Genomic DNA, 14,348 nt, shown 5'->3' with positions numbered 1-14,348 from the left:
AAGGCAGGCTTACTCAACTGCTTAAGCTGGAGGTCCTTCTGAGGACCTAGACGTGCATCGTTGATCTATGTACAGCAAGAGCTATGAARTCTGCTGCGGGAAAATCTCAGGCTTTCTGCCTAGCTGATGCTTAAGGATTTGGAAACAGTTTGAGTTGCTAACTGATGAGTTACTGCAAACACGTAATACGTTATCTGTTAATTAAGGAGAAACACATGCATTAACTGGCTGAGGAGAGAAAAAACCTCATCAGAGAGAACAGCGAGAGTGTAAGCTTTCACACGTTCAGGCTATTAACTAGAGCTAAAATAAACCAAGGTGCTGGTTCACATTTAGATCATGAGATTGAAATGGTCTGGTATTTCTCTGTGTTTTCTGCAGGAAGCAAGTGCACAGCTTGTACAAGTTTGCTGAAAGTGTCAAGTTGCTAAGTTTCTATTGCAGCACTTGCCCCTCTAAAATAGATGTGCATCTTCCCTGAGAYTTTCAGCAAGCTAACTTTGTAATCCAAAAACCCCCTGCCCCAGCCAAGTTAGCCAAGTTAACTAGCTTTTTTTCAACTGAGGACTTCTCTAAAGTCCGAGTTAACTTCAGGACAGCTTTATAATGTGTTACATGGTCATTCCTACTACCGAGTGGGACAAGAGCTGTATTTATACACTTTAAACACCGAGCATTGTTGTAGGGTCTGTGATAGTGGTCTCATGCTAAGAGAGTTGGGTGTTATCACTAATGTATGCCTTTTGTTGCAAGTCTTATGTGGCAGATGCCAATAACTGATGTTGAAGGAAGTGAATATGGCACTAGTGGCTTCTACTGGTTTCTCCCAAGATGAGTCCTCCTGGAGAAAGCATCTGAATTACTTTTCTTGCACAGAATTCCTAAACAATTTAATCATTTCTTAGTAACATGCACATGCACAAAACCTGGATTTTTTTTTCAAAGCGAGCCTATAAGACTTAAATAGCAGTTTTGTGGGTTTTTTCCTTTTTTATTTTTTTTTTTGAGAAAGTTTTTCCCAAGCAGTCATCTCTCTCCATATGGGTATCATGATATCATGTAGCTTTTTGCCAATTTTCTTTGGCATTTGGTGATGTAATAAACAAGGTACCCCACACTTTTGCCCAAATCTAATCAATTTTACTTTAAAAGCAATGTAAGCTGTTATAGTTCTATAAATATTTCTTTTGCTGTTCAGTAAAAAACTGAACAGTGGTAGCTTGACGTTGTGCCAGATACTTTTAACAAGTTTCTGCGGTATCTTCACATTTCCCTCGACAATATGGAGGATTCAAATCACTGCAAGTTGTTAAAAGGCACAGGAAGCAGACGGCACTATATTTTTCTTGCAAAGTGATGGTTTAAAATACCTATGTGTGTTCCAGACCAGGTCAGGTGGGAAGTTTGAAAATGCTTTGATTGAAATGCAGTCTGGTGAAAGTGGCCATCTGCTCTTAGCTTCTTATACTCCCTGGAACTAAAAAAAGCTAGAAGTTATTCAGATATTTCAGTTATATTCAACTATAGCATAGTATTTTCTTTACCAATTGTGAGTTTGTGTGTAGGTAATATAACTTGAATTGCGTGTGATTATGCATATTGAGACCCATCTATTAATGGGCCCAGTGATTAAGTAGCTAGCAGTGGGGAGCGGCGTCTTTGAAAATGTGAAAAATAGCATGAACTTCTCATATCCTAAATGTTTTCAGTAACAAATCTGAAAATAATCTGTCTTAATATCGAGAGTCTTCACTAATGAACTAAGAAGTCAGTGCCTTTTTTTTTTTTTTTCTTGATGTCTGTTTTGATATTACTTGGCTTGAACTTCTTTGATTTACTAAGGTTAAGTGCTAATGATTCTAATATCTCGGTGGAAGGATAGTAATTAAAGAGCATATGCTACTAGAGTCAGGAAAGTGGTGTCATCATTATTTTCTTAATTATTTTAACACTAAATAGTCTTCACATTCTATAAGAAGCGTTAAATCTGGTATCTGGAGCTATAATGTAGGGTCTCAGACCTGAGAGCGTTTATCTTGTTTTTTATTCTTGTCTTTTTAAATGTGCTAATAAACACTAAAGCTTCTAGCAGAATTGCTGCTATTCTTGTATTTCTCTGATTCCTACCATCTGTAATGATTTGGGGAATCTGCATAACCTACAAGTTCTGGATGAAGCACTCAAATTTATCATTAATGCTTCAGTGTATTTGAAGTAGAACATTTTCTGCAGTCACTGCCTTTCATCCATGCAGAGACATTAAACAACAACTTCCATCCTGGGCAATGGGATGGCTAAAGCCTCATGAAAAGTAAGTTTTTTTTGTGATCTGCAAGCAGCACTAGTCTAGAACAGCTGAATTTCCCTAAAAATCAGGTACTTGTCTAAAAGAAATGTAGTTCTTTTAGAAACAGTGAAGTCTGAGAGAAGGCCTTCGCAAAGGCAGAAAGAAAGGGCAGAGGAAAGAAGTGATGARATAACCAATATTAAGTTAAAAGCTAATAAAAATAGTCACAGTAGGCAGACAATCTGTAGAGCCTGTAGACACAATCAAGAGTAATAATATAAAAGATACAAATCACTTCAATGATATGTAGCTACATATGTAATGTGTTTGTAATATATGTGTATAACATAGCTAGATATTATGTATGTAATACATATATTACACTTGAGTTTACCTCAGTATCAGTCTGTTAGCTGGAATGGCAGTATCTCTAAGCCTCGTAAGAAGATTTTTAGTGCTCCACATTCCCTCAGGAGTGGAATTGGAGGAGCCAGAATTGACCACAAGCTGTTGCCTCCTGGCCAGGCTGCTTCTCTGTTTCACACGTGCAGTAACCCCCSAAGAGATCCCGGCTGTGCAGCTGCCTAGGAGAGTGGCACCTTTTGGGCTGGTCCTCGTTTCAGGCAGTTCAGCCTTGGCGTGGCCTTAGAGCTGGCTTGGAGAGGTCCTGCAAGGTGACTTTCATTTCCTTACTCATGCGAGGTAGAGCTGRGTCTTTCCTCCAGCCAAGTCCCTGCCTGGCATGTCAGACTCTGCTCTTGTCCTGCTTTCTCCTTGTCTSATAATAAAAAGAGGGAGAGTAATCTGTTGGGGTCTAAATTTTGTTCAGTTGCTTGAAGCATAGTGACTTTTTCAGTGGCACAAGAGGTATTCAGAGCCCAGAGAAATGCCTCTGTACATCTACATACCATGTATGCATATAGCTATGTAACTTGCCAGTCACACGTTGTATATACATATATGAGCTGGTGCCAGGTACCACATGGTAAGAGCAAACTCGATAGTACCTTGTTACTGTGGATTGATAATTGATATGAAAGGTCCCACTTCTCAGAAGTTTGCCCCATTAAATGTACAGGAAAGGCTGTAGCTGGTTTTAGGACAGTGTATTCAAAAAAAAAGTTGAGAGAAAAAAAGAGACACTGAAAGGTGCAGATCAAATATATACTGGTTTTTGCTAGTTCAGGTTTATTCAAGAAAATAGAATAAAACTGATGGAATAAAGTAGAGGGCTGGCTGTGCGTTGGATCAAGAGTTGGCAGTCAGTAGACCTGACTTAAAGCTGACGTCGTCTTACTGCCACTGCTGTAAAAACCATTGCTGTAAATACCGTGTGCAACTTGGCAGATAGGTTGGCATAAGCCCTTCAGATCTGAATCAAAACCCACAGCTCTTAGTGATCTGGTAACACCAAGGTCCAGTTTTTGTCAGTGTAGGCCTGTTCAGCCTGCAGTTAATACTGCAGTTAATGGCAAATAGCACGGTCTCTTTTAAAGATACTATGCTGACTTGCATAGACCTTATAAAATGGAGGGGGCAATCTCGCTCCCATGTGCCGCCCGGTACAGGAGAGTCACCAGCTCCCTGTGACAGCTCCTTGACGCTGAGCAGGAGATGAGCAGATAGCTCGGATAGCTCTTCCTGGCCTGGAGGAATCGCGCTAGCTCGGATAGCTCTTCCTGGCCTGGAGGAATCGCGCTAGCTCGGATAGCTCTTCCTGGCCTGGAGGACTGAAGCACTTTCCTGCACAGTCAGGCAGGCAACAGAGCACTGGCCTGGAGGACTGTCAAGTTTCAGTCATCTGGGAAAGTGGGGAAGATGATTTAGCAGGAACAAACTTGTACAGGTGGATTTCTTTTGAGGATATACCAGCGTGGGAAGAGCATGTGTGTGTTTCCTCTGGAGTAAGTGACCAAGTGTTACCTTTCAAAGGAATTAGGAGTCTTCCACGTTTCCACTGAGACGATGCCAGTGTCCGCACAGAGTGGGTGATGTGATTAGACTTTGAGGCTCCAGGGTGAAATGGAGATGTTCTTAGTTGATGTTCTTGTGATCAAAGCAAAAACTTCTCAATGAATGAACATCATAGAAGGATTTTTTTAAGCTATTTCCATTTCAGTCTCAGTAATGTAGTGAAAACAGTGGCAAAGTGATGGAAGAACAATTCAGAGCAGAGTTAAAAACTTTGACAAAATCACTTCAATATTCTAGATAACTTGGTATAACCTATAACATGTATGGGTTAACATATATATGCGTGTGTGTGTGTGTGTGTGTGTGTGTGTGTGTGTGTGTGTACGAGCTAATCTGTGAATATTTAACTTACAAAGCAGCTGCCTGAGGGAAGAAATACAGGTTTAGAATTAGTAGTTGCAGACAATAAAAATCTTCATCACACAGGTAATCCACCATTATATTGCCTTTTCTTTTTTCCTTCTTTTTTTCAGATAGAAGTAACTTAACCAAATTCAGAAAAAGTGTCATTATTCTTTYTCTTCTTAGGTGTCCTCTGTAGGATTAGAGATCTACAGGCATCTACATACAAGCAGTTTTGAAGACAGTTTCTTTCTTTTTCTCTATGTTCTTCCTCTGTGTACAGATGTCTTCTAGAGTGAGGTTTTCCTCAAACTACTTCAAAATACCTTTGTATTCCAAGGTTGTTTCTTTCATTATCTAGAGAGATATATATTCAGAGTGCCTTGGATGGCAAAGCACGCTTCCCGTGGGCAGGTGCACGGACCCCTGCGCTGTTACACGGCTTGTGTGGGATCCACAGAGTATTTAAGCCAGTGATACCAGATTCTGTTTCCTGCCCCCGTGCTAGCCCAGCATATTAAAGCTTTATTGCATCTTTAGTTGTAATGTGCTGAATTAATTTTATTTCGAAGGTGGTTTGCAGTATTTGGCTGATATTAGCAAGGTTGAAAAGGAGGTAGATTCTAAGCACTACTTTGCTTGTACTCAGTTATATTGATAGAAAGGGCGGATATTTGACTTTTTCAAAAGAAATCAAATGCTTTTTGTTTTACGATTGCTTAATGTAATATGCCTTTTCATAGTTATGATTTGCCCACTAAATCTTCACATTTTTCACTTCAAAATTTCTATTGTGCGCTTTTCTTTTGGAAAARTGTATTCACTTGTATTTAGATATCTGGTGATTAGACATGAAACACAGAACATTAATCTTCATCGATATCTAATGCTGTCTACTACAGTACTTGCTGTAACAGCAATTAGGTGATACAACTTCCAATGGACGTTTTCAAGCCAAAGCCAAGCAGAGCTGCTCTGGAGTATCTGAAAGCACCGGTGAAGGCTTCACGCTTGCTCTGTTTTTGGCTGATCTTTGATTTCTCCCATTGTGACTTCTCAGAGCTACCCCAAATCTCTGTGGGCTATAAATGACCCTCCTAGACACAGTTACAGGTGCTGCASAGGAGGGTGAGAGATTTTTAGAGGTTTACACTGTTACAGACGTAGCAGGTGGCCTAAGGGAGTCGTGCAGGTCGTGATCTCATCCAAGGGGGTGCAAATACGTCAACAGTCCAGTGGGTCGAGGAGCAGAATGAGCGCAGGTGGCAGTGGCAGTGCTCTGTCCTTCTCTGATCAGCAAGAACCTTTCCTTAAGCACGTCCCTTTGGAGGCAGATCACGTAAGATTTGATAACCTGTGTCCTTTCAATAACAGTAAAATTGGGTATTAGTAGAGGTTTTGCTAGAATGCAAAGCTGGGTCTTCAGAGCTGTGATTCCGTTCTGTAGGCTTTGTATGTTTGTGGACCCGTATAGTTTTATTTCCAATTCYAGCTTAAAGGCACAAGCTTAAAGACATATGCTCTTAGGATGGGTAATATTTGTAAACTAGATGGAGAATGAAGTTGATTCAAACAGAAAAAAGTCTGTTTTACCTTTRAAAAGAAATATATTCTTCTTGATTGACATGTGTTTTTTTCTGAATACTGCCTTACTGCCCTGTCAGGAGGTTATTTCAGATGCGGTAGTTTAGAAGAGGGAAAGGCTGGGTGTCCAGGAAAGGAGAACAGGTCGTGGTATCTGTTTAAATTAGGATAAAGAGATTGTGCCAGAATGCACCTGTACGTTTTTCCATTGCAAAATTGTCTGATAACAACCTGGCRTTCTGCATATTGACAAGGATATTTAGTTTTCTGCTGTCTCTTACAAATCGGTGACAAGATCACTTGTTATATRATATAAAACTGCCGCTGTCACATTTTTCTTCTGAAGAAACGTTCAATATTGCATGTTGTAAGTATTTTCTTATAGCATCCACATGATTATTTTGAAACAACATAAAGCTAATAAAATGGCTAGTAATATTTTAGAGGCATAGTTTGCCTATCCATGATTTAGCAGTACAAGCAAAATCATAGATTCAGCTCTTCAGTTGTTGTATCCAATGTAGTTATTGCAGTGCACTGAAAATTAATAGTCTTTAATTTTAAAGCTTTATTGCTACTGTGTTTGTTTTTCAAATATGTCAGGCAAGAAATAATATTTTTCAATTAGCTGGTGGGAAAGGAAACCAGTAATCAAACTTTCCTGTTACTCTAAATATCAAAAAAAATGCAACCTTGTCCAGTGGGAAATTTTAGCAAAATATACAGAATAGTATTTTTGACATACTGTATTAATCTGTGGATTTTTTTTTTTGCAACTTTCTGGTTTCAAAAATAATTTAAGTCTGTTTGATATACATCAGAGTATATATTTCCGAGACCTATAAAGCTGCTTTTTTAAACAATTTAAAAAGTTTCTGGAATGTTTTCTTGCTGTTAGGGCAGCGTCCAGATGCTCCGAGCTCTAAAGCAGGAAGTCGCTGAAGCTGCCACGCAGTTTAAATGGGGCTGCAATAGGACGTGAGTAGATGCCACTTTTCTGGCATGTGCTTCCTAACACGGATGCTCCAGCTGGCAGCCGGGATGGGGTTGTTTCTGCGGGCTGTTTGTGTCACAGAATCACAGGATGCTGCGGTTGGAAGGGACCTCTCGAGACGGTYGAGTCCAACCCCCCGCTCCAGCAGGGCCACCCGGAGCACGGGGCACAGGGCGGCATCCAGGCGGGTTGGGAAGATCTCCAGAGAAGGAGACTCCACAGCCTGTTCCATGGCGGAGCCCCTGACTCCGTGCACCGGCCGCGGGGAGAGGCGCCCTCGCCAGCCGGGCCGCGCGGAGCCGCAGCAACGGCCGCCGCGCGTCTTCCCGCACGGAGCAGCTGGGCCGAACCGGGCGCCGCTGGAAGCCCGGCCTGCCAAAGCCCAAGCTGCAGGTTGCTCCTTCCCAAAACATGAGGCGCGTTGGCTCCGCTGCTTCGCTCGCCTTGGAGTGGAGCTCTGGAAGGAAAGCAGGCCCGGTTTGCTCCAATGGAGAAGCTTCCCTCTCRGCAGAGCACGGGTAGGGGCTATGGAGGCTCTGAATCTGAGGCAAAAGTAAAAATACAGATAGAATAATATATTATATATTATTAATATATATTATATATATTTATATATATATATCTGCAGGTTTTTGAAGTGGTAGTTTAAAAAAGAAAAGGTCTGGAAGTACATTTCACTTTTAGTTCTTTTGCTTATTGGATGTTTCTATGCTAATATAGCATTGTATTTCTTAAAAGGTTGCCATTTACATGCAAAACAGACCTGACGCAATCTGCTTTCCAATTAATAGCATTTATTTTTCCCCCGGCATTATTTATTTTCAGTGAATTGTAAATTGAARCCTTGCAATAGTGGAAGTGACAAATACTAGGTCATCTTCACTGTTTTCTTCTTTGTAGCCCTGTCAGTCAACTAAATATAAATGGAAGAGTGGAGTTTTTATTCAGCTCACAGTTGTACTTCGTAATCATAATTTAGTGATTCACTTTAGCAGATCTAGAGCGGAATAAATCTTGATTTAAAATATTTTTCCCTGTTTTGTTTGTCACATGCCTCCACCACACTCTGCTGCAGCTCTGCAATGTGTCTCCTGCTCTTGTCCCTTCGGATGGATWCTGCTCAGTGGATTTCTCATTGCCACTGCATAGATGAAATCACCTTTTTGTGTGCATACTTACAAATGCCTTTACTTTTAATATCAGAGTGAATTTGTCATTACCAATAATTTATTTAAATATCTATATTTTTAAAATGCAACTTTCTTTTAAATAAGAATACCACTTCTAATTGGTATTGGTATTGTTTTTCTTTTTTTCTTTTTTTTTTTTTTAAGGAGGCTTTAGAATTACAACTTCAGAGTATTTGTGATGAGCGTTGGACCCAGACAAGGAAATTTGTGGTGTGAAATCTCACAAACAGGMGACTTTCTAGGACTGATTATTAGGAAGGGAAAAGATATAATACAAGCACAAAGAAAATATGAATTATATGAGTTTTTCATCTGACTGTAAGATAACTGAAGATCTAGCAAAGTTCAGACTTTTGGAAAGTTTATTTGTAATTATTTGTATATGAAGTTTGAAATATTGGGTTATTTTCCATGAATTTGTTGGTCAGTAGGAGTAAAGCAAAGTTAAGTTTTAAAATACAAAGCAAGCTAATGGATGTCTACAATCTACTGCTCAATCATTTTGTCTAAATATTGGGAAGGAACTCTGCATTTGGCTAACTTTTTGACTTAAAAGTGGTGTGCACTTGGAAACKTGAAATAAGGAGGAGTGCACATAGAATAAGGGAGAAAATACACATGTAAAATTGCTATGTTAATACACTGCCATGGGGATGTGCTGCTTTTCTCTGAAGATAACAGTTCAGATGGTGGTATCTGATTTTTCTGATTTTGCAAGTAAAAAAGATGCAGCCTCATTTTATTGATGTTCTGTCTGCGTCCTTCTATTGGCATTAGGTTTGTGTTTGATTTCCTAACACCCATTTAAACCCTTTTTGAGTATCTGTAAAGTTGCGCTTTCAATTACGCAAACATTGAATCTCTATATCTTAGTGAGAGATATAGATGYATGGGGCAATTTTTCATTTTTTATAGCAGAAGTCTTGATGTTTGCAGAATTTTCCTTTTTGCTGCTGTCRGTGTCTTTTCCTGTGAGGAAGGAAGGAAATGTTCATATTGCGAGGGATAGTGCTGTCGTTACGGGCTTTTCTCATGACCAAGGACTAGCAAAATGGTTTGCAGTCCATCTTCCATGTTTCCAAAAGTACTGCTCAGTACAGCCGCGGGCGAGATAGAAACGTGTCCGGATTGTCCCTGGAAACTTCTCAAAATGCCTTTTTGTAGAGTGGATCCCCAGCCTTTCTTTACCTGGTTACGCTGAGTAACTTGGGTCCCTGTGTTTTGTGTCTTACTGCAGTTGAGTTGCTCTGCAGTAGCTTTATATAAAAAGATGGTTTTATTGCAGAAATTAATCTTTTTGCTAGCCTTTGGTTTAATTAGTAAATGAGTAGTTTCTCGCTAGGAAATAATGACCTGACATTGAGATACATGTTTCTTCACAAACCTTTTCTCTACTGAATCTTTGTTGTCAATTCAGGTATCCTTAAAATTACAGTGTCTGGGCTGATTCCAAGAGGCTGCCGGTGCTGCCGCGTTCCTTAGCACATAACCTGCAGTTCGGTGTGATGTGTGCCACATTCCTGGGAGATTGTTGGGTTTGTTTTTCAGTAGGTATAATATTACAGCTTTGAACAGATGTAATGTTGTAAAACATATATAAAATGTTTCATAGGTGTATATACAGATTGTATCTCTTCACTGGTGTGAAGAGATGCAGGGGAATGTTTTAACTGTGACCGTTGTACTATAAATTTTTTCTTTATTTCTTGGTTATTGCAAAGTGTGTCGTCCTCATCCACTACTCAGTCAGCTCAGATTGAGCACAACTTTTTTCTTCTTACACCGAGTAAGACTTTTGCAGCTTTCTTTAATTTCCAGCTTCCTTTTCTGCAGCTAATAGTGTCATTAATGACTGAAAGAGGGCGGTCTCTCTGAAGGCTGAGGTAATCATCAAGCGAGCGTGTGAAACTCAAGCTACACTCATTTGTATAGATGTTAATGGCCATGGGCTGGAATTTCTTCCTCCTGGGCATTTTTTAGTCTGTGTGCTTCTTGTCTGGACTGTGTGCTAAGGTAAGCTGCAGGGAAACCACTAATATATCTGAGGAATAGCAGCAAAAACCTTTCTGTATAAATACATCTAAGTGCCTTGTGCTTCAGATCTGTTTAGAAGCTCACGAGTTGAAGTCTTCATMTTTGCTGTTTTGGATACACACCGTTCAAGTCTGTGTTTATCAGCGCTCTTGGTTGCCCTGTGCTGGTTCTCTACACTTGTACAAGGGAAGGGATCTAATTATTCTCYAGCCTTTTAGCCAGAGGATACAAGATCATTTTATTAGTCTTTCATTACTGTAATTGTGTATCTATTCTCTTTTAATGAAGCCCCATCTGACAGTGGAAAGGACAGTTTATCTAAGAGGGAGCAGCTTTGTGCATCCTTCCCTATTTTTGAATATCCATCAAATGATCAAGGACTCTTTTTTTTTTTTTAAAGGCTTTCTGCAAATCATTAAGAATTCATTGCAGTGAAAAGTCTCAACTTTTACCCCAGAAGTATTTTTCTGATATAAAATTCCCTCTTGGCAGAGAAAAGAGATTTTTAGGATGCAGCAAATCCAGAATCTTTTGCTTATGGATATGCTCCAGCTGGAGCATTAGCTATTGCTTAGGAATGTTTTGCAAGCAGGAGCATGGTGCACACGAGGTGCCTGTTCAGACGGTGCGTAATTCCCCGGAGACAGCGGGATTTTGTTGTCCAGACCAGCAGCACTAGCGCAAAGCGACGAAACAGCAGCCATGTGTTGTGTGAAAGGGAAGGAGGAGACTCCCGCGTGCGGCAGCCCGGGAATCGGGAGGTGGTGCAGAGACCTGCGGGGCACGGAGGCGCCTTGCGAGACTCTGCTGTGCTCCCGCGGGAAGAACAGCCTCCCACGGAGAGAGCCCCTGGATGGGAAATCAGAGGTGGTGAAAGTTGAAACMCAGGCACTTCCATCCGCATGGGAAGAGCAGCATCTTCCCTGTGAGGGTGCCAGAGCCCTGGCMCAGGCTGCCCAGGGAGGCTGTGGAGTCTCCTGCTCTGGAGATCTTCCAAACCCGCCTGGATGCCGCCCTGTGCCCCTGCTCTGGGTGTCCCTGCTGGAGCAGGGGGTAGGACTGGATGATCTCTACAGGTCCCTCCCAACCTCAACCGTTCTGGGATCCTCTATTAACAGATCTCTTCATATCAGCAGTCTGAAGGGTGGGCAAGTAGCTTCGCCTCCTCCCCTCCCGGRCTGCGCAGAGCTGCCGCCCGGAGCCGTCGGGCGGCTCCGTCTGGGGATGCTCAGGGCGTTCGAGGCCGTGTGGGCTCCGGCAGGCTGGGTTTTGGTCATTTGGTCCTTGATCACTACAGTGTATACCTGCTGTCTCGTGTCTCCTGTAAGGCTAACAGAGTTCAGTGCTGCCTGTTCACTTGCTGCTTCGTTAGTATATTCAAGCGTCTCGATTAGGTTGATCGATTAAGGTTTTATTTTCCTTTTTTGAAAAAGGAAATTTGTGAAGTTCAAAGTGTTACAGAAGCGTAATGTACTTTGATAACTCCATTCCCAGTATTGATGGGATAGGGTGTTTTTTTCTTTTAGAATATGAGAAGAACGTGAAATGACKCCTTTTTCAAATAGTATTATACTTCATTTTGATTTCTAGTTCAAAAGAATGGGAACAATAAATTAACAGCACTTTGTTTTTTGTACGCGCAGCTGACGGTACCTAACAGCAATTAAGGAATGCAGTTCATTTTCAAGTGATTTTTACCTTATGACAAATAACTCATTTGCTTGTTTGTCTAGATCTGAGGCAAAAAGAAAAAAAAAACCCCAAAGTTAGGAGACCGTTAGGGGCTCTGTGCTGCTTTCTCCCATCAGAGAACGGGAGGAATAGAGCCGAGCGGGGCGTCTGAGGAGAGCAGGCAGGTGCTCCCGCTCACCGCGTCTCCGTTCCCTCCCGCAGGGGCCACAAGCGCAAGCTGGAGGAAGATGACGGTGCCAGTGAATCCAGCAAGGAGTCGAGCAACGAGGACGAGGAGGGCAGCAGCTCCGAGGCGGATGAGATGGCAGCAGCGCTTGAGGCTGAACTGAACGACTTCATGTGACCTTCACCCAGGSCAGAGGATTTGTAATTATGTTTTACTTCTCATAAACAGCGCAGACTTCAGATGAGTCCCGTATGTCAGTTCTCAGTGGTTTTTTTTCCAAAACGTGTGTGTATATTTTGCAAAGCAACACAAGAGGTGACACATTATTTTACAAAATCRGAAGTAGATGTTTTTAAGGTGTTTTACTAAAGGAAAATATACTTTTTTAAAGGAAAAAAAAAGTATTAAATGGGACGTGGTGTGCTATGCCAAAGACATGTTATGAGCTCTGCAGAACCATCGTATACAGGACAGTAATGCAAAGATTTGTGAAAAAACATACAGCAAGTTTTTTTAAAGTATTGCAGTCCGTGGTTTGGGGGGTAGCAGTCTTCAAAAGAGAGAAGGAGATAAAAGAGATGGAATTGTTTGGGTATCACAGCAGGATCATCTGGTCATCCTTTTCCACAAATAAAAGCTATCAAAATATAAAAGGATTTTTAAAGTTAAAAAAAAAAAAAGAACAATTTATATTTGTATAGAAACAGAGAATGTGATATGCAAGCTTTGTGAACTCTGCACTTGACTTACCTGTCATTTGCTTCTAAAAGAATACATAATGATCAAAACTCATGTTTTTAAGTYTCTTTGTGGAGTAGCTGGGTTATTTGGGAAACAGTTTAGATTTTTAACTTTTCTTCTCTGTAACCTGGAAATTTAGCAAAGCAGACTGTGTGATACACCCCGTGCTGCCATAAGAAGGATATTCACCCATTTGTGTTGTTCTTGGAAAGAATGAGTGCTACTTCAGTCTCCATAGGATTTAATTTCTTTGACAAGAGACCTGATGTAAAGTTTTTGTATATTCTATTTCATATTTGACCCACAGAACAGATTTTCTTTCATTTAATAAAAACCCATTTTGTAAGTTCTGGTTTCCCTTTCCTGCATCCCCAAAGTCCGTATCAGCAGTGTCAAACACAAGACTCCTTTCCTTAATATCCTTCCTTTGCTCTGCATGGGGGGGAAAAAAAATGTATTGGAAGCAGCTGCRGAATTTCAGGCTTGGGCAGTGACTGAGCCAAAGAAGAGAAACGCTGGCTTAAAAATGCCTTTTCTTGGGCATTTGGCTATTGAATTCTGACATTTTCCAGGATCTCTTTGCCTGAGCTCCAAGGTGTTGCTGAAGTGTGTTGTGAGTTACTGCAGTGACACTGAGCTTGTGAGGCTGGCGCTGGGGTTTCYTCTCCGTCGCTTCTCCTGCGGAAGCACTTGGTGCTGTCGCCCCTTAGTAAAGCAGAGGATTTTCTGTAGAATCTCAGCTGGCTGATAAAGGCCAGACCAGCTCGTAGCATTTCCTAATGGCAAAAAAAGGGCAGTTTACCTGAGATAACAGGAGAATCTTTTTGGCTCAGCACTGCTTTTCCCCCCTAGCCAGCCCAATGTCTGTGACACGAGAAGAGTGTTTCTCTGTGAGAAGATGTTCAGCGCAGAGCCACGGCTCTGAAATCTGTCCCCCACACTCCCCCCATCTGAGGCAGCCCGGCCTCATAGTTTGAAAAAATGGAAATCATCTTTTTTTTTTCTTTTTCAGAACAACTTAAATGCCGTCTCCCCAGCTATCAGAGGACGATTGCTCACAATTCAGAAGTAAATTTTGGGTCTGGGGGGTTATGTGATGTGGTTTTAAGGCTAMCTGGAATGCTCTGGAGCGCCGTCCCCTTTAGGGTGGTGCTGCAGACGCCTGCAGCCCTGCGTTTCAGCAGGCGCTTTTCTCGCTGCTCCTGGCCCCTCGCCCCGTCCTCGGGCACCGTGCGAGTTCTGACCGTAAATAGAGCAGGGAACAAAAATCTGCAGGGTGCTTTTCCTTCGGAAACGTTCCGAGTTTGAAGAGCTCCTCGGATGCCGCCTTCCCTTCCAGGACAG

The 14,348-nt window shown here is 41.5% G+C and overlaps 1 protein-coding gene across 1 annotated transcript in view; it reads left to right on the top strand.

The window, feature by feature from the left end:
- The window catches only part of CTDP1 (CTD phosphatase subunit 1), a 96,755-nt gene extending 83,436 nt beyond the window's left edge, over nt 1-13,319 (top strand). Inside the window, exon 13 of the mRNA XM_026034894.1 lies at nt 12,299-13,319. Within this exon, the coding sequence (XP_025890679.1) occupies nt 12,299-12,440 (142 nt within the window). The 3' untranslated portion in view covers nt 12,441-13,319. The remainder of the gene's footprint in view (nt 1-12,298) is intronic.
- Nucleotides 13,320-14,348: the final 1,029 nt, after the last annotated feature.

The sequence above is a fragment of the Nothoprocta perdicaria genome, unplaced genomic scaffold (assembly GCF_003342845.1).
Source record: "Nothoprocta perdicaria isolate Ctin4 unplaced genomic scaffold, notPer1 scaffold_151, whole genome shotgun sequence".
Taxonomy (NCBI): domain Eukaryota; kingdom Metazoa; phylum Chordata; class Aves; order Tinamiformes; family Tinamidae; genus Nothoprocta; species Nothoprocta perdicaria.
Note: the sequence above shows the minus strand (reverse complement) of the source record. Positions and strands in the feature narration are given on the sequence as shown.